The sequence below is a fragment of the Drosophila takahashii genome, chromosome 2L (assembly GCF_030179915.1).
Source record: "Drosophila takahashii strain IR98-3 E-12201 chromosome 2L, DtakHiC1v2, whole genome shotgun sequence".
NCBI lineage: Eukaryota > Metazoa > Arthropoda > Insecta > Diptera > Drosophilidae > Drosophila > Drosophila takahashii.
In genome coordinates, this window is record NC_091678.1 from 27686639 (window position 1) to 27705840 (window position 19202).

General features: G+C 35.4%; 2 protein-coding genes across 2 annotated transcripts in view; both read right to left on the minus strand.

Annotated features, from left to right (window-relative positions):
• Positions 1–455: 455 nt before the first annotated feature.
• Positions 456–8502, minus strand: LOC138912577 (uncharacterized). Its single transcript, XM_070213657.1, has 5 exons — positions 8381–8502; positions 7740–7809; positions 7554–7679; positions 7351–7503; positions 456–1132 (listed from the first exon to the last, which is right to left on the minus strand). The coding sequence occupies exons 2-5, from the start codon at positions 7795–7797 to the stop codon at positions 780–782; spliced, it is 690 nt and encodes a 229-aa protein (XP_070069758.1). The 5' UTR covers positions 7798–7809; positions 8381–8502; the 3' UTR covers positions 456–779.
• Positions 8503–10847: 2345 nt separating this feature from the next.
• H2.0 (Homeodomain protein 2.0) overlaps positions 10848–19202 on the minus strand; it is a 33100-nt gene continuing 24745 nt past the window's right edge. The window contains exon 3 of the mRNA XM_044393554.2: positions 10848–11148. Coding sequence (XP_044249489.1) covers positions 10921–11148 — 228 coding nt within the window. The 3' untranslated portion in view covers positions 10848–10920. The remainder of the gene's footprint in view (positions 11149–19202) is intronic.

Genomic DNA, 19202 nt, shown 5'->3' on the forward strand with positions numbered 1-19202 from the left:
ATCAGCTGTTTGGGTATAATTCAAAGGAAAAGTCAGCTGTGATTTCAGAGTCGAGAAAGCGGTTTTGCTTTTACGAACAGTTTATCTGGTCTTTAAGTTTTTCGAACAGATAGCTATCAGGGACTTTGACAGGGACTCGAGAAGCCGGCCCTAAAGCTACAGACATGTGCTATACCTCGTTTAAAAGGTATTTTAAAATACTAGATATAGAATTGTGATTAACCAATTTAAATTAAAATGCATACATTAGCTCCTATGAGAGCAAAAAAAAACAAACAAAAACTTTTGATATCAAATAAAAACACCTCTTAACGAGGTAAAAAACTTGTGACGATCGCACCTTCAACATACAAAAGTTCTGATATCAACATTTGTGACGAAAAATTATTACTGGTTATAATGAAGTGGACTGTATTAATGATAGGTTTTGAGGTTTTTATTAATAATAAGCGGTTTTACAATAGGTTTTAAGCGGGTTTTCGATTAGCGAGCGGTTGCGGGTACAATTCAACTATATGACTTCTATATGACTGCCGAAAAAACGTGCAGAAAGATAATGCAAAAAAACGCATGATATTCCAATACTAATGCAGATCGACTGCAATTTCGGCTATGCGTGTGAGCTTAAAGTTTTTATGTAGAATGCAATACAATGATGTGCATTTAACTAGGTGCGATTAGAAAACAATACAATGATGAGCATTTAACTAGGTGCGATTAGAAAACAATAATAAATGACCGATCTATTTCTCAACATACCGGCCCCCCTGAACGACGGTTCAGTTCAAAGGAAGCACAGCAATTTTCGTAATGGGGAGCTTGTAGGTTGCTTTGGCAGTTTTAACTGTGACCACACGGACCCTCTGATCCTGTCCAGGATGAAGTTGTACGACTCGTCCCAACAGCCACTTGCTTGGCGGTTGATTCGGCTCCTTCATCACTACCAGGGTGTCCATGGCAACGTTCTGAGCATCTTGTTGCCATTTCATGCGAGTTTGAAGCGTACTGAGGTACTCTAAGTTCCAGCGTTTCCAGAACCCTTGAACCTTGGCCTGCAATTGTCTCCAGCGTTGCAGTCTGTTGATATTTACATCCAGGAACGATGGCTCTGGTACCGAAGTGAGAGGCTGACCTGTTAGAAAATGAGAAGGGGTTAGCGGGTTAAGGCTGTGATCGCTGGGTGCGCACAAAGGTCGAGAATTCAGAAGTCCTTCAATCTGAATTATATAGCCCTTCAGATTCCTTAAGTTTTGGTATATAACACATTATTGTAAAAACTTACGTTTAAAAGTTTTTAAGAGACGAAAATAGCCACCTTTGCCAGCTCAAAACAACTAACGCATTGAATTTTGTGCGTGGGTGTCCAAACTGTATTTTAGGGTCATGGAATCAGTTAATTTGCATTTAACAGTTCTTTTGTTCTACGACTTTTGGAAAAACCCGCTACTGTAGCGGTAAAAAGCTAAAAATAGGTAAATTTCGTTAGTTTGTAAGTTCTACACTACTAAGGGCCGGTTTCTCGAGTCCCTGTCAAAGTCCCTGATAGCTATCTGTTCGAAAAACTTAAATACCAGATAAACTGTTCGTAAAAGCAAATCCGTATCCGATTGCGATACGTTGCATTTCAGCTAAATCTCGTTTGGCTCCATGAAAAGTTGTGCCGTTATCCGAATATAAGTCTGATATGGGCCCTCGTCGAGACCAAAAGCGTTTGAAAGCGGCTAAAAAGGCGTATGTTGTCAAATCGCTGACGAGTTCAAGGTGTATAGCCTTTGTTGATAGACAAACGAAGATGGCAAACCAAGCTTTGCCAAATTTTGGTGTCCGACCTGTAGAGGCTTTGATCGTCACAGGTCCAGCATAATCCAATCCAGTGTGAAGAAAACAGCGGGCGGGTTGAACTCGAAACTCGGGAAGATCAGCCATAAGTTGAGAACTCGTGTGTCTTCGTTGCAAGAAGCAAGTTCTGCAATTAAATACGGTTTTGCGGACGAGGTTTCGAGCTCCTTTAATCCAATGCCTTAGTCGTAGACTATAAAAAGTGTATTCGACTCCAGCATGTAGCGATGCAGCATGTTGATATCGAACTAATAAAGCAGCTATTGGAGATTCCTTAGGCAAAATTATGGGATGTTTTGCGTCATAATTAGCCATAGAATTATCGATGCGACCACCAACACGTAGTACACTCTGCTCGTCTAAGAAAGGGGTGTAGCGGATCAACTTCGAGTTCTTTTTCAATGGCTTTCCGGTGCTTAACTGCTTGTATTCCACTTTAAAGAACTCCTTTTGAACATGGGTGAATATCCGAGACCGGGCATGTTGTAGCTCCCACGCCGACAGAAACGGCGAAAGTTGATTTCTCCCGCGAAGACGATGAACAAAACGAAAGCAGTAGCTGAGTATCCTTACCAAACGAGACCATGAAGAGGTTTTATTGATCAGGCAGGTTAGTGAATTTCCATCGTCGGAAATGTGTATGTTAACCTTAGGATCGGCTTTTACCTCCAGGGATGCCTCTTCTTCTGTCGACAGAACAAACTTAGCCTTAACAGGTGGCCAAGTTGAGCGTGACTGAGATAGCCAGGCAGGTCCATTCCACCAGATTGGATGGTCCAAGAGGTCCTTTGGAAGTATTCCTCGGGATGCACAGTCTGCAGGGTTATCGCCACTTCGAATATGTTGCCAGCAGCTACGTGGGCACGTCTCTAAGATTTCTGCAGTACGGTTGCAAACATAAGTGTTCCAGGTACGGGGAGGAGATGATAGCCAATGCAAAACTATTTCAGAGTCTGACCAACAATTGATTCTGGAAATAGGAACAGTTAATGATTGCTTGACCATTAACTTAGAGAGCAAATGGGCTGCGTGTAGCTCGAGTCGTGGAATTGAGACAGACTTAATAGGTGCCACGCGGGTCTTTGCCATTATCAAATTAACAGCATATCCATTGTTGACTTTGACGCGACTATAGATGACGGCTGCATATGCCTGGGACGATGCATCTGCGAATACGTGCAGTTCCATTGTTTGAAGCGGTGTTGATATGTAGCGAGGAATTCGACAAGTTTCCAATAAATGCATTTGAGATACGAACTGTTGCCACCGTGTACATAATTGGGGAGGTAGTTCCTCATTCCATTCTTGAAAGAGAATCTTTAAAAACACAGTTGTAGGTGCAAGCAAACCCAGCGGATCGTAGATCTTGGCTAGTTCCGAAAGCAGAATGCGTTTGGTAAGAGCGGTTGTAATTCCGGGGATTTCTAGCTTGAAGAAAATGCCGTCAGCTTTTGGTTCCCAATACAATCCCAGTACTTTAACAAATCGAAATGAACTGTCCTTCTCTAAAGCTTCAAGCGGATACTCACAAATTTCCTTGGGCAACGACTTCAATAGGGCGCAACAGTTTGAGCTCCACTTTCGAAGGTTGAATTGAGCTTTACTTAGAAGAGAAATTAACTCATCTTTGAGGGCAATAAGATCCTGAATTTGGTCGCATCCAGTGGGAATATCATCAACGTAGGCGTCTCTGTTTAGAACGACAGCAGCTCTCGGATACTCTTCGGCATAATCGTTTGCGAGCTGCTTAAGAACTCGAACGGCGAGGAATGGCGATGAAGCTAAGCCATATGTTACCGTCAGCAGTCGATAGTGATCCAGCGTAGCGTTCTCCTCCTTTCTCCAAACTATGCGTTGATACTGCGTATGTTCGTCTGATACCAAAATGCCTCAAATGTCAATTACATTGGCCAGAATAGTTGGCAGTAGGGCTTGATTGTTGGCCCTGTCCACAGTATGATGGCTGACAGCAGCAGTATTTATATCAGCATCATGATCAATTGAAGGAACTTTATTAACCTCAGCCGCAGACATATGGGCGGAGGCCATCGGAATCGATCTAGACTCTTCCGGGTGGACTAGCGTGTGATGCTTAGCGTTGCACTGACGGCAAGTGTTCGAAGAATTACAATCCTTGACTTGATGAGATCGACTTAGGCAATTAAAACAAAGCTTAGTATCCCTGGCGAAAGTACGGCGTTTTACGACATCCAGGGCTTTGAATGCAGTATATGCGCATATATTGTGCTGTCCTTGACAATAGATACAGTCGCGAGAAGACTGATTTGATCCACTTGCATGATAAGCGACTTGGCGGCGTCTACTCTGGGCTGGTCTTGAGGGTTGCATCACGTGTAAATCCTGACAAGACTCCAAAGTATCACAATGAGCGAAAAGAAAAGTGAATAAATCATTTATGGTGACGTCTTTCTTGGACGACACACTACTGTTAGCCCAAGCTTGTTTGATCTCGGGGCCTAATTTTGATAGCAATATATGAATTAACTACACATCGCGGCTGTCACAGTTCAGCGCGTGTAGGCCTCGAATGCATTCATCGGCAGAGTCAATTACCCTACGTAACTCGGCGATATTCGAATTGTTAGCGGTTGACAACGAAAGAAAATTCTGAAGAAATGATCGAGCGATTAGCGTTTTCTTGTTATAACGATTTTGCAATTTTTCCCACGCGTCTTGATAATTATCATTCGAAGCGGCAATATGTTTAATTAAGGAAAGGGCTTCTCCATCTAAATAAGATTTTAGATAATGAAATTTTTAGCACTTGGAGAGCTTTTCGTTATTATCTACTGAGCTTAAGAACAAATCACTAAACTGGCTCCAATCCTCGTATTTGCCAGAAAATGTGGGAATTCGAATTTTCTCAAACCTTAAATTAGCTGCTCCAGATGAGGTATGAATTTGTTCCAGAAGTTGGTTTTGTCCCTCAAATAGACGTTCCACTGTACCTGATAGCAAAAGGTTCGACTGGTCCTGTCCATGATCTGGGGGGTCAAGATCAAGATCTCCTTTATGGCTTTACTAAAAATGGAGTGCGCTCTGTAGAACTTGTCCTCGTATTCGGCTATATCCAATCCAGGGTCTTCATATCCCTCCTCCATGTTAAATGCCACTAACTCCTCGGAGAGGTCCATAAAGTGGTTGAAGGTGGCTACATGACGATCCAGCTTACATTGCAATGTTTCCACACTATCACATTCCTGCGAAAACTCCGAAGCACTATTAAGGGTGCGAGTTATTTGCCCCTTGCAGGCACCACGTTGTTGAATTGTCCGATGAATGTTCATGGCGAAAAGCAGCGGCTATTTTGTCTTTTATTATTCACAAATAAACTCAAATTCACACGCAGTTATCCGGCTACTCGAACGGACCAAAATTTGTTATGGTTATAAATGAAGTGGACTGTATTAATGTTTATATAGGTTTTGAGGTTTTTATTAATAATAAGCGGTTTTACAATAGGTTTTAAGCGGGTTTTCGATTAGCGAGCGATTGCGGGTACAATTCAACTATATGACTTCTATATGACTGCCGAAAAAACGTGCAGAAAGATAATGCAAAAAAACGCATGATATTCCAATACTAATGCAGATCGACTGCAATTTCGGCTATGCGTGTGAGCTTAAAGCTTTTATGTAGAATGCAATACAATGATGTGCATTTAGAAAACAATACAATGATGAGCATTTAACTAGGTGCGATTAGAAAACAATATTAAATGACCGATCTATTTCTCAACAATTACATTCGTCATTACATACACTTTCTAAAATTTTCTCATTCGGCACGCTGTAATAAAAAAGGCTCTGAGGAGTGAAGAAGAAAAAGGCTAGAATAGTTTGCTACACACAAAAAAAAAAAACTATGTAAAATCAACTATTTAATAGTAAAAACTGTCCCAACCCATAAAAAATAGAAAATTCACAAAAAAATAGTAGTTTACCTATAAAATAGTAGATGACCTACAAAATAGTATATAACCCGAAAAAAATTGTTGCACTCTAACCACTAGGCCACAGAAGAATGATTTTCGTAGAGAATAATCTATAGACTTGAAATCAACATTTAACAAAACAAAAAAAAAGAAAAACATCATCTGCAAAAGCGGGATTTGAACTCACGACCCAGAGATTATGAGTCGGATACTCTAACCACCCTACTCCAGAAAAATAGTTGACATACAATTTATAATCGTATTTTTAAAACAACAAAATATATGAAGGAAAAAATAGTTGTGCTACGATATTAATTGTGGTGTTACTATTTAATGCCCAAAAAAAAAACAACAAAATACACGCAAACAAATAAAATAGTTTTGCTACGATATTAATTGAGACGTTACTATTAACTTTCCAAATGAATATAACAACAAAATACATGCAAATTTCTTAAATAGGTTTTCTACTATTTTAATTGTTAAATACTATTCAATGACCCAAAAAATAAAACAACAAAATACATGAAACATTCAGAAAATAGTGAAATACTATTTTTCTATGTTAATTTTACAAAGTTTTTTTTTTTGTGTGTAAGGCGGGCCGAATCAGAAAATTTTAGAAAGTGTATGTAATGACGAATGTAATAATTTTTCGTCACAAATGTTGATATCACAACTTTTGTATGTGCGATCGTCACTAGTTTTTTACCTCGTTAAGAGGTGTTTTTATTTGATACTTTATAGGGTCGGAAATGCTTCCTTCTAGCTGATACATACTTTTGCAGGAATGCAATATACCGTTTTACTCTACGAGTAACGGGTATAAAAATACCAAAAAATACTAAATATCTAAGGATACTCAAATTTCTTAGCTTAGTTGAGGATCCATGTAACTAGAATCAAATATTAGTGCAAAGACATATAGAAATGTGGTTATACCCGTTACTCGTAGAGTAGAAGGGTATATTGTATTCGTGCAAAAGTATGTAACAGGGAGAAGGAAGCGTTTCCGACCCCATAAAGTATATATATTCTTGATCAGGATCACTAGCCGAGTCGATCTAGCCATGTCCGTCTGTCCGTCTGCCGTCTGCCGTCCGTCTGTCCGTCTGTCTGTCTGTATGAACGCTGAGATCTCAGAAACTATAAAAGCTAGAAGATTGGCATTTTGGATGCAGATTTTAGGAGTTCCTACGCAGCGCAAGTTTTTTTCAAAATGGTACCACGCCCCCTCTAACGCCCACAATCGCTTATATACAATTTTAAAAATTTTAATATTTTGGAAAAGTAAAAATGCAGTTTTATTGTGTTTATCAATACCTATCGAAATGTAGAAGAAATTTTTCAAATCGGACCATTCGTTAAAAAGTTATGCGTGATCAACGTTTTCCATCTCCATCTCCCTCGCACTCCCTTTACCTGAGTAACGGGTATCTGATAGTCGGGGCATCCGACTATAACGTTCCCTCTTGTTTTTATCAAGTTTCAAGCTTTTTAACTTTGTTGAAATCATTAGATAATAGCCCATATGTATATATCAGCCGGAGACTTACCTTCAAAATTCATCGATTGACGTCGCTTGGCTCGGATTCCAAGCAAACTATTGACCATTCTCTGGCGATGGTCAACACGCACGCCACATTGCTTTAACTCTTTTTCAGTTATGTCCACCACGTCGTCCACGATGCTGAATTCTTGAAGGTTTCCTGATAAGCATGATAATAAGTCTCAATCGGGGTCTGCTGATTGCCCAAACCTTCGTATTGATGGAGGTCCAAGAGATCCAGCCATTCGACTATGCTAATCTTGGAGCTGTGGACCATTACGGCCAATTCTTCGCGACGACGGACTGTGCTCGTGTACCGAAAGTTCCATAAAATACCTATGAAACGATTACGAAATAGACCGTTATGATCTAAATGATTATTTTTTTATCACTCACTGCTTCTCCGATTTGTCCCATTACGGGTCTCAAGATTTCGGGCTTGCATGTTTCCCATGTTGCAACGATCCTTTAGTTTAAAGCAAAAATCCGTAAAGAATAAATATTCTGTATCAGTACCAACACCTAAAATTAAACTAATTCGCACGCAGCGCTTTGGTGAAGTCAACTGAACGTGAGCAAATATAGCCCAAACAGACTTTAGCTGAGTGGAAATTCACAACGGCCTTTACTGAAGACTGAATGCCCTAGTAGAATAACTTGAGATTAACAAATTAAGATTTCAGTGAACTTTTTACATTGCTTAGATCCTAAAATCAGCTGTTCTTACTGATTATAAATGGATACATACCCTAATACCATGAATGGATAAATGGACCAAAAAGTATTAAATAATTCGAATTAATTATATATAAATTCGTTAATTTTTAAAACGACTTCTAGCTCTTCAAATGATCGATAAGTTTGTTTAAAGAATTAACGGACTCTCTGGAAGGGACTCCCAATAAAGGCAGTGTGAGTAATATTTAGATTTCGTGCACTAACAATTTACTCTCACTGTTTTTCTAATTACTGCTCTTTATCTGCTGTCCCCCTCAACAAAAACCTCTATCCCTCCGATCAGGACTGAAAAGCCTTACCCCTGCGTTTGACCGACTGACATTAGTCGTTTTTATTCTGCCTTTTCTAGTCTTTTATCATTGTCTTGAAGGTCTCGCCGTAGTCGCCGAGTTTCATATTCTGCTGATCGCAGCGGTATTCCCTTAATTAAATTTTGTGTTGTTGCCGCTTTGCGCATGAAAGTCGCGTTGCGTACTGGTATTACATTACACTAGTTTACAGCCAAAATGCTCCCCAGCAATTGATGGCAAATTCTGTCAGTGTTGGACCCCTAGATCACGAAAATACCATTTATTTTTTTTTCGATGGCACAGTTTTTTTTTAAAGATTTTTTAAAGTTCAAAATGCTAAATTTCGTACCTTTTTCGAATTTCTTCTTATATTTCGGCAGATATCCACCCGATTGGGCCAGTTTTAAATTTATTTTAAAGTCAATAGATCAGAGCTTAACTTTGCCATATAGATCAATATGATTGGATTAGTAATGGCAGCGCAGAAGCTTGACAAAGATGAAAAATGAGTTTTTTGGTCGACTGTAAGTCGGCTGTACATACCGTAAAAACTCGAAATAAATCCGTTGAAAAATCATAACGAGTACAAACTTAAAGTTTACATCTTACCAAATAAAACAAGCCGGATATGGCCCAAATCCATGGAAAACTGGATTTATGGTGGATTTTTAAAGTTTGGATTTTTCCACTTTATTCGGTTGACAGAGTCCAAATTTAAGATGTATCATAGGCGGCGACATGTAAACATAAATGAGTGGTGACGACAACGGCGTCAAAAAATAGCTATTTTTAAAGCTGGAAAATTATAAAAATGAATTTAATTTCTAAAAATTCCTAAAAAAAAATATAAAATTGCTTGCGTTATGACTGTACGTATTTTTAATAAGTAACATCCATTTGGATAATTAATAAATTTCAAATATTAAATTCACTTCTGTAATTTTTTAGCTATTAAATATCTGATTTAGCTATTTTTTGACCCGGCTGCCATCACCACAAATTTTTGTGTACATGTCGCCGCCTACGATAAAACTTAAATTTGAAATCTGTCGATCAAAAGATGTGGAAAAATCCGAACTTTAAAAATCCACCATAAATCCAGTTTTCCATGGATTTGGGCCATATTCGACTTGTTTTATTCGGTAGGATGTAAACTTTAAGTTTGTACCCATTACGATTTATCAACGGATTTATTTCGAGTTTTTACGATATATACAGCCGACTTACAGACGACCAAAAAACACATTTTTCATCTTTGTCGAGCTTCTGCGCTGCCACTACTCATCCAATCATATTAATCTGTATGGCAAAGTTAAGCTCTGATCTATTGACTTTAAAATAAAACTAAAACTGGCCCAATCGAGTGGATATCTGCCGAGATACAAGAAGAAATTCGAAAAAAGTCCGAAATTTAACATTTTGAACTTTAAAAAATCTTTAAAAAAAAACTGTGCCATCGAAAAAAAAGTTAGTGGTATTTTTGTGATCTAGGGGTCCAGCACTGACAGAATTTGCCATCAATTGCTGGGGAGCACACCAAGAATATTATTTTGTAAACTAGTGTTATTGTTTTAAAACACGAGATGGTTAGATTTTTAATAAAATAAAAAGCAATCAATAAGTTTTTGAATTTTTATTTACATCAACGTTTATTTTCATGTCGAGATGTGATTTTAAAAAATAAATTACAAGTAAAATTTTAGCTTGTTTCACTAAAGTAAATAATTTAAAGTTTCTTCTTCCAGTATTTATCTACATCACTGCTAGAAACGATTGAAATAAATACATCTACATTAGACTGGGTCCATTTGTATGGGCCTAAAAAAAGTGACAAAAGAATTGTAAGCAATATTGCAAAACTTAAAACCATGTTTGGCCCTGCGCATTGGCAAAAAAAAAACCCAGTATTTTATGAGAAATATTACAGTAGCCCTAAAGTTTATACGCTGAAAAAATTAATAAATCGTTTCGGCGGAAAACAATACCTGGGCATTTCTAAGCCATTTTGTCCAAGGGACTATATGCCTAAAAACTTTATTGACCCTCCTAATTTTCAAGAGAAAATACTGGTTTTTCGTTTTACTTTTGAGAAAAATATTATAGTAGCCGTTCAATATTTATCAATTTAAAATTTTTCCCTTTGTTCAAAATGTTTTGTTTCCCTGTAAAGCATTTTTTCAAAACTTTTATTTTGTATATTCGTAACGGCTACTATGATATTTTTCTCAAAAATGAAGAGAAATATCAGAATTTTTCTTTTGCAATTGCGGAGGGTCAAACGTGGATTTAGGCATACAGTTTCTTGGACAACATGTCTTAGAATGGCCCATTGATTATGTTCCGCCCAAACAATTCATAACTTTTTTTCGCGTCTATACAAATGGTAATAATTCAAGGCAACTCAGATATTTTTCATCAAAAACCAGTATTTTTCTTTTGCTAATGGAAGGGTCAAACGTGATTTCCAAAGTATATATTCATATCAGTATATATCCACCCTAATCTACGTGGCATTTTACATTTGTAACACGAACTTATAGACTATTCGTCTACTCAACAACATTAATTTCAATGTTATCATCGTCGTCGGCCTGCTCACTCAAATCCACGCTAGAACAACTATCAGAACTGTAGTCAAGAGATTCATGGGGAATACTCCTTTCCGATGCCGTCGAAGCCCTAAAGGCACTGGTAGTGGGTTGCTTCTCTTGGCCGCTCTTTAGGTTCTCCCTTGTGTGCCGCCACTTCATGCGACGGTTTTGGAACCACACCTTGACCTAATCAGTAGAAAAAAAATAAGAGATAGTTAATCAATTAGTGAATCAATTCACTAGACTTCTATGAATAACATTTTTTATCGATCGCACAGTGGGCTAAAAGGGGCCAAAAGTGCGAGTCAAATCAACAAAGCATGATACGATGGCCAAAAAAATTTATTCGTAACAATTTTAAATCACATATAAAAAAAACCTGATTTGCTAAAAAAATATTTTTTAGTAAATTAATATATTAAATTAATATTTAACTTTAGCAAAACAGATGAAAATTATGTTGCTCTGTACATTTCGCATGTCTCAATGCATTTGAAGTACATTTTGTTTCTATTACACTGTGCAACAATATTAATGCGTTTTAACTTTACCTTGATGGATGCTATATAGTTGAATTCGTTACAAATTCCCAAGTTAAACTGTGCTCTTCAAAAAGTTCCCCGACGCAAGGATTCTTAGCAATAGGACCTCAAAATTCAAAAAATGCTGAAATTGGCCAACAGTGTTGCCATCACTCAGCTTAAAAAACAGGACAGATCAGCCAAAAAAAAACCGGGAAAAAAAGGACAAACAAAAATTAAAAAGGACATGAAAGAGGACAAAAGTTACTTCTTCAATATTTTTGTGTTTTTGCTAACAGGTTAAATTTTGTTTTAATATAAATTGATTTTTAAAGCCTGTATTAATCGGAATTTGTTTATGGCTTAACAGATCGTTTTTAAACTTATCGCCATTTTACAGGCTGTCAGAAAAAGATCTGTTACCTTAGGACACTATGGAAAGTTATAGAGAGACACTCTCAAAGTGTTTTTTGTTTTAAAGTGTCTAGCTCAGACACTGAGCATTTCCGTTTGTTCTATTTGGGAACCTGTTTTCCTGAGACAGTTTGCCTTTCAGAATCTGGCGAAAGTGTCTTTCCATATTAATGTGATATGCCCAGGGATCGTAAATAAGAGTTAACCTATTCAAAAAATTTACATATAACTCTTATTCTCCAATTTTTATTATAAAAGTTGACAAATAACTCTTACGCTTCAATTTTTATCAAATAAAAACACTTCTTAAGAGGTAAAAAACTAGTGACGATCGCACCTTCAACGTTCAAAAGCTCTGATATCAACTTTTGTGACGAAAAATGATTTTAGATGCGACTAAATAAGTACGCTACCTAAAATTTACTCGTTCGGCCCGCTTTAGCAAATATTTAATATCTACACGAAAGTTTTCTGTTGTAGCGTTCCGAATGAATAAATTTTAGGTAGCGTACTTATTTACACACATCACACATTTGGTACATTTCTGTCTGTCTGTCTGTCTGTCCGTCCGTATGAACGCTGAGATCTCGGAAACTACAAAAGCTAGAAAGTTTAAATTTTCCACACATATTCTTGGGCTTCCTACGCAGCGCAAGCGCCACGCCCCCTCTAACGCCCACAATCGCCCACTTACGATTTTAAAATGTGTCTGGCGGCCACACCATTAAAAATTTGCGAGAAGTATAGATGCAATTTTGTTGTGTATATTTATACCTATCGAAATGAAGAAGACATTTTTGAAATCGGACCATTCATTCAAAAGTTATACACAAAAAAAAACTATGTAAAATTAACATAGAAAAATAGTATTTCACTATTTTCTGAATTTTTCATGTATTTTGTTGTTTTATTTTTTGGGTCATTGAATAGTATTTAACAATTAAAATAGTAGAAAACCTTTTTAGGAAATTTGCATGTATTTTGTTGTTTTATTCATTTGGAAAGTAAATAGTAACGTCTCAATTAATATCGTAGCAAAACTATTTTATTTGTTTGCGTGTATTTTGTTGTTTTATTTTTTTGGGCATTATTACTATTTAATGCACCACAATTAATATCGTAACACAACTATTTTTTTCCTTCATATATTTTGTTGTTTTAAAAATACGATTATAAATTGTATGTCAACTATTTTTCTGGACTTAGGGTGGTTAGAGTATCCGACTAATAATCTCTGGGTCGTGAGTTAAAATCCCGCTTTTGCAGATGATGTTTTTCTTTTTTTTTTGTTAAATGTTGATTTCAAGTCTATAGATTTTCCTCTACAAAAAGCATTCTTCCGTGGCCTAGCGGTTAGAGTGCTTGACTCCGATGGTTGCGGCCCCGGTTCGATTCCCAGCGGAGGCAAAAAACCTTATTTGTAAGTTTAAATTAAATTAAATTAAAAATAAACAAGTTAAAAACATAATTTAAAAAAACAACAACTTTTTTCGGGTTAAATACTATTTTTACTGATAGTTAGTAATTTGGACTCAGAATGAGTATTTGTGTTCATGCTTAATTTTCAAGAAGAAAAATATTCAATTTGAGTACAAATTACTTAATTAATTCTCTCTGTGTAACGATAACAGGACACTTTTTAATTCCAGTACGAAAATGTTGCTCCCTTACTGAACGTAACATTAACTTCAAATGTCTCCAACTGTTATTTTGAGACACTTTCATGTGTTTCCCATCTAGTTAGGGAGTAAAACAAAACAAAATGTTTTTGCTCTGACAAAGACAGACTTTAGAAATTTTTTAGTGTTCTGATGGGAGCCCGACAGCGTACAGAAAAATGATTGAGCATTTATTTACGAGCTCTGCTTACACCAGTTTACAAAAAAAAATCTATGAAATATACCATGAATGAAACCTTTGTTTTCCGGTAAGGTACGTCTTCCCGATTCAGAAAATGGCACTTAAATTTTTTTTTATGGATACATTTTTTTTAAGTGTAAAAAACGTTTTTGACCCTTTTCCAATTTCTAACTTGAGTTGTGGCTAACCGATTCCAACCATAAATAACTAATTTTACAGGTAATAGAATGAAAATAGCCAAAAATGAAAATTTTAGCCGCTTTTCTTCCTTTTCATACAAAATTTTACTGAGATGTCTTTATTCAAAAAATCATAAAAAATACAAGGGAAAATATTTTGAATTTTTTTTTTTGCAGTTTTTATTAATTTTGATTGGGAAACAACTTTGCATTAAAACATTTTTGTTTTAAGCCCCAGAAAAAAAGTTGAAAATTTGACTTAAAAAAAAATTGTCTAATTTTCTATCTTTTCAAAGGGTGCTCAATGGGTTAAGAACATATTTGTGTCATTTAAACGGAATTGAAGTGCTATTTCCATAGGTGCCAAAATGTTTATATTATAAGTTCAAAATATGAGTACAGTTAACATTCAAATTTGTAAAAATACTTTTGACCACCCCTGTAGATCCGATTTTTATGAAACCAAGTTTACAAATTTCTACAGTGGACAATTTTATTGCAAACATTTCTGTAAAAACAGCATGATGATCGAGGCATTACTTTTGAGATACGCGATCCGCAGCTGACGAAAACGTGGTTTCGAGAAAAAGGTATTTAAAGTAATGAAATATATCTACTGCATAAGGAAGGTGGGTGCCGTCATCCTGGTATAAGTTCCAAAATAGGTCGAATTTCTTCGTGAAACTTTCATGACACATTTTTAAAGAGTTATTCTACCAATTTAAGTAATAAAAAAATTGAATTTTTACTTTTTCTATATGTATCTCCCCTCTTAAAAGAAAAAATCGAAAAGGTTTTTTATTTTTTTATGATAAAAACCCAACCAAAAGCACCGACTAGCAAAACTAAAATGAAAAACCTTGTTTTTTAAAAAAGGACAGATTTCCGGACAGGGGATGATTCAAATTTTTTCCGGATAAAGCCGTTAAAAAAAGGACACCCCTGTCCGGAAAAAGGAAAAAATGGCAGCACTGTTGGCCAACTTTCCGAAGGTATTACAGGCAAACGGATTAATGGTTTTTTTTTATGTTAAAGTTTTTAAGAGATACGCTCTTTATCTTTCAAACCCTATTCATTAAATAATATTATAATTTTTTTAAGGGAGAAACAAATTTTAGAAAAAATAGTCAAAAAATATAAAAGAATACAACTGCGGCCTAAACAGTAGTAGTGTTGCCGCCCTGTGTTTTTAAAAGATTGTTGTTTTTTAATTTTAATTTTTAACTAAATTTAACAGTAACCACTAATGTGTTTCGGATTTACGTTTCTGCATGTGTGTGGGTGTTAGTTTATGTGTACAAGATCTAGTATCCGTATGTATCTGCATCTATATTCTTATCTGGAATCGATTCAGTAAAATATGAATTTTGCGAAACCCGGCTCTTTTGAGAAATTTCTAAAGATCTCTCAGAATCAGGTTAAATTTAAGGTGTATAAAAAATATTTTTTAAGAATATAATGTATGAATTCTAAATTGATGTATTTTTAATAGAAAACAAGAGAGAACGCTATAGTTGGTATCCCGACTATCTAATACCCGTCACTCAGCTAAAGGGAGTGCGAACGCTGTACTCGGGTTGGTGTCCCGACTAATAATCGTAACTCAGCTAAAGGGAGTGCGAGGGAGATAGATATATAAATTTTGATTGAATTTTTTTAGTGAAATTTTTTTTGTTGTAGAAAATTTTTAAGAAAAAAAAAATTGTTTTTTTAAGAAAAAAATATAAATAAGTTAGTTATAGGGTTCTAAGTTTCCCAATATTTTTTTTTTATTTAACTTGATTTTTGAAAAAAAAATTATTCAAATCGGTCAACTATAACTTATAGCTGCCATATAAACGCTTATTACAAAGGGGAATGTCTCGGTTCTATTTCAATATTGGTTCATATAAATTGGGATTAAGGCATTATTTATCATTTTAGCTCTATGCTTACCTTGTTTTTTAATTGGTCAATCAAGGAAATATAGCATATTTTCAAAAAAAAAACTGGTAGAAACCGGTATTTATTTCATATCTGCATTTTTAGTAAAATAACATAATTTAAAATTTTAAACCCAAATTTGTTTATTAATTTATCATTATCTTCATCAATACCTTCACATAAGTAAAATATCTTCATGATGTTAGGGCGCGCGGATAACCAGGGCTGACGATATTTCAAATTATGAACATTTCTTGGTTCGGGGTTCAAACCTAATCGACAGATAATGTTCCGGTTTGCGAACCGGTTCAATGATGAGCCGGAGCAGGGTTCAGGTTCGAACCAGGGTTCAAAAAAAAATTTTTTTTGTAATGAAATAATAAAGTCAACATTTATTTCCATGTATTTTCATTGAAATATGTACCATAACATTAAGACTTATAAGTAAAGTTACTAGATTTATGATTTATAAAGTGTTTACCAGTTAAGGCAAAGGGTATACTCTTTGCTTTATTCATGTAATTTAATTGTGGGCATACTGCGAAAAGTTTTGGAAGATGATAGTTATATATTATTAGATTGTTCGAGTTAGATGCAGTCATTGCATAGCCAGAAAAATTGGCGCATTTTTAAGGGAAATAGTAAATAAACTCTATGTTAATATGATCAGAAAACCCCCCACTCTGTTGAATAAAAAAACACGAACACACAAAATAAATTTTTCGTGAACCGAACCGAATATCAAAAAAAAAGTTCCGGTTCGGTTCCGGTTCAATTATAAAAAAATTCGGCGCTCCGGTTTACGGTTCGGTTCGTTTTCTAAAAAAAGTGAACCACTCCGGTTCGGAGTGGTTCAGCTCCGGAGTGGTTCACAGCCCTGTTTCTTGCAAACTTAAACTGCGGTTTTCTCAGAAGAGGCACAAAAGGGCAGGCTAATTTTTTCAGAAAATGTAGTTAAATATCTAAACTTTAAAAAAAAAAAGAATTAAACGGGGATCTAGGGTGTAACACTACTTTACGTCCAAAAATATCCAAAAAATCCAATTTTTTTTTGGACCCCTTTTAAAAAATTAAAAAAATAGTAATTATGTATCTAAAATTTGTATTGTTTTTTTAATATTTTAAGAATTGGTTGCTCTTAAAATTTCAATCGTTACATATACAACTTAGGCCCTTGGGCGCTTTCAGGAAAATTTCAAAGATGTGTAAAAATACCTCTTTTCTTATTGGCTAAAATTATGTTTCGAAAAATCCACTTTATAAATCTGGAATGGGAAAACCATTCATCACAGATCACTCTTTCCTTTTGATTTGTATAGAGAATTCAATTGTTTTTAAAGTTGCATTGCAACATTTTGAAAAATCTTAAAAAAAAAAAAACCATTTTGGCAGGCTTTTTGTTCTAGGCGCCCCACAGTGTAACGGGTATAATTAGTTAGGCTCAGATGACACATTCAATTTTTAACATCAATTTATTGTAGCAATTTTTCTTTAATGGGACTTTAAACGAGCGCGAGAAAGAACCTAATATTTTTGGCTGCTCTACCAATAACACCAATAGTAAAGGCGCGATATCATTTTAATCCTTACCCGCTTGCACTTCTTTAAACTCACACAAATGAAAAATTGTCACAATAAATTGACGCTAAAAATGGAATGTGTCATCTGAACCTTAACATTTAAAAGAAAACAATGACACTTCCTCTTTTTTGACACAATAAAGATTGATACTTTAATATTTTTTTAAAAGGAATAAAAAATAAAATTTGACTAGTCTTTGTAAAATTTGAGCCAAAGTAAAACTTAAAGAAAGGATAACTTCGGTCTGATAAAACGTAATGCGATTTCAGTTTCGGATTATGAAAGATAATTTTATGTACTACTAGCTATACCCGGAGCGACCTCGTTCGCTTAAAATTAGTGTGGAGTACGGTTGTCAGGAGAGCAGAGCTATATAATAAATGAATGTGATCTAAATAAAAGTAGGGGAGTGTAGGGTAAGGTGACGAACGATTCGTTTTTTGAATGTAACTTTTGTAAAAATCAATATTTTTCAAAATTGTAAACGCAGAAAGTTGCTTACATCTACTGAGCATATCCCTGTAAAATTCGAAATTCGAAATTCCAATGCAGCTAAATCCCACAGCGTTTGGCGTGAACCCTACTTTTTTTGCACTTTCAAAAGTTGTAGGGTAATGTGACGAACGATTTGTTCTTTAATGTAACTTCTCCAAAAATCAATATTTTTTAAAAGTGTAAAAGCAGAAAGTTGCTTACATTTACTGAGCATATTTCTAAAAAAATTTGGATTTGAAATTTCAACGTAGCCAAATCCCACAGCGTTTGGTGTAAACCATCCTTTTTACAAACAAAAAAATACATTTTTTTATATATTATTTACGGAAAGGTTATTTTCGATACGGAAAAGAAAAAAGTAATAACATAATACCCAAACTTCCAAAAAAAAAATGGTCAAAGTGCAAATTTTTTTTTAAATTAAATTAAACTGACGTCACTATTAAAAACAACAATAAAACTGCAGCAGTAAATGTTATCTGGTATTATTATATTTTTTTTTTACAAATAATCAACGATAACAGTTAAAATTCTTGAATAAAAAAAGTTCGTCACAATACCCTACAAAAAGTTCGTCACGATACCCTACAAGGTAGACTTGGAGCAAAAACGGTGTCACTCTCAAACGGCGCAAAAGAAAAAAACGCGAGGTGCCTGATTTTATTTTCCACTCATCTTTGCTCTGGCACTGTTGAAACACAAGTAAATTGAATGGGTTTGCTAGTTTGCGCAACACATTTTTAGCGAAAATTACCTCACGAACAAATTACGGGACTTCTTATTAATATTACTGTAAAAACATTGTCGACACGATAAGGGGAGACGACTACATTTATTTGGAATTTTTGTCGTGACGTCATATATGAGATTCGACGAGTTCGTCACATTACCCTACTCGTCAAATTACCCTACACTCCCCTAGTGAATTCATGCGCGGATATGGGTGTTAAATACCAACTCGGGTGAAAAATGAAAAGAATTTTGGTATTCAAAAAGTATGCAACAAAAATTTTGTTCTGATATCACCCCCCACAACGAAATCCTAGATCCTTTACTGAGTGAATTATTATTGAATAACCCTATTATAATTTATAGTATATACCAAAATCAGCAGGCTATATATATCATGTTAGTATCCTGAATGAGAGTAAGGAGCAAGATGCTGGTTTGAGGTATTTGAACAAGCTTTAAAGGAATGTGGATTTGTAAACTCACCGGTAGATCGATATATTTAAGTTCTTGATAAGGGTGGCGTGAAGAAAAACAT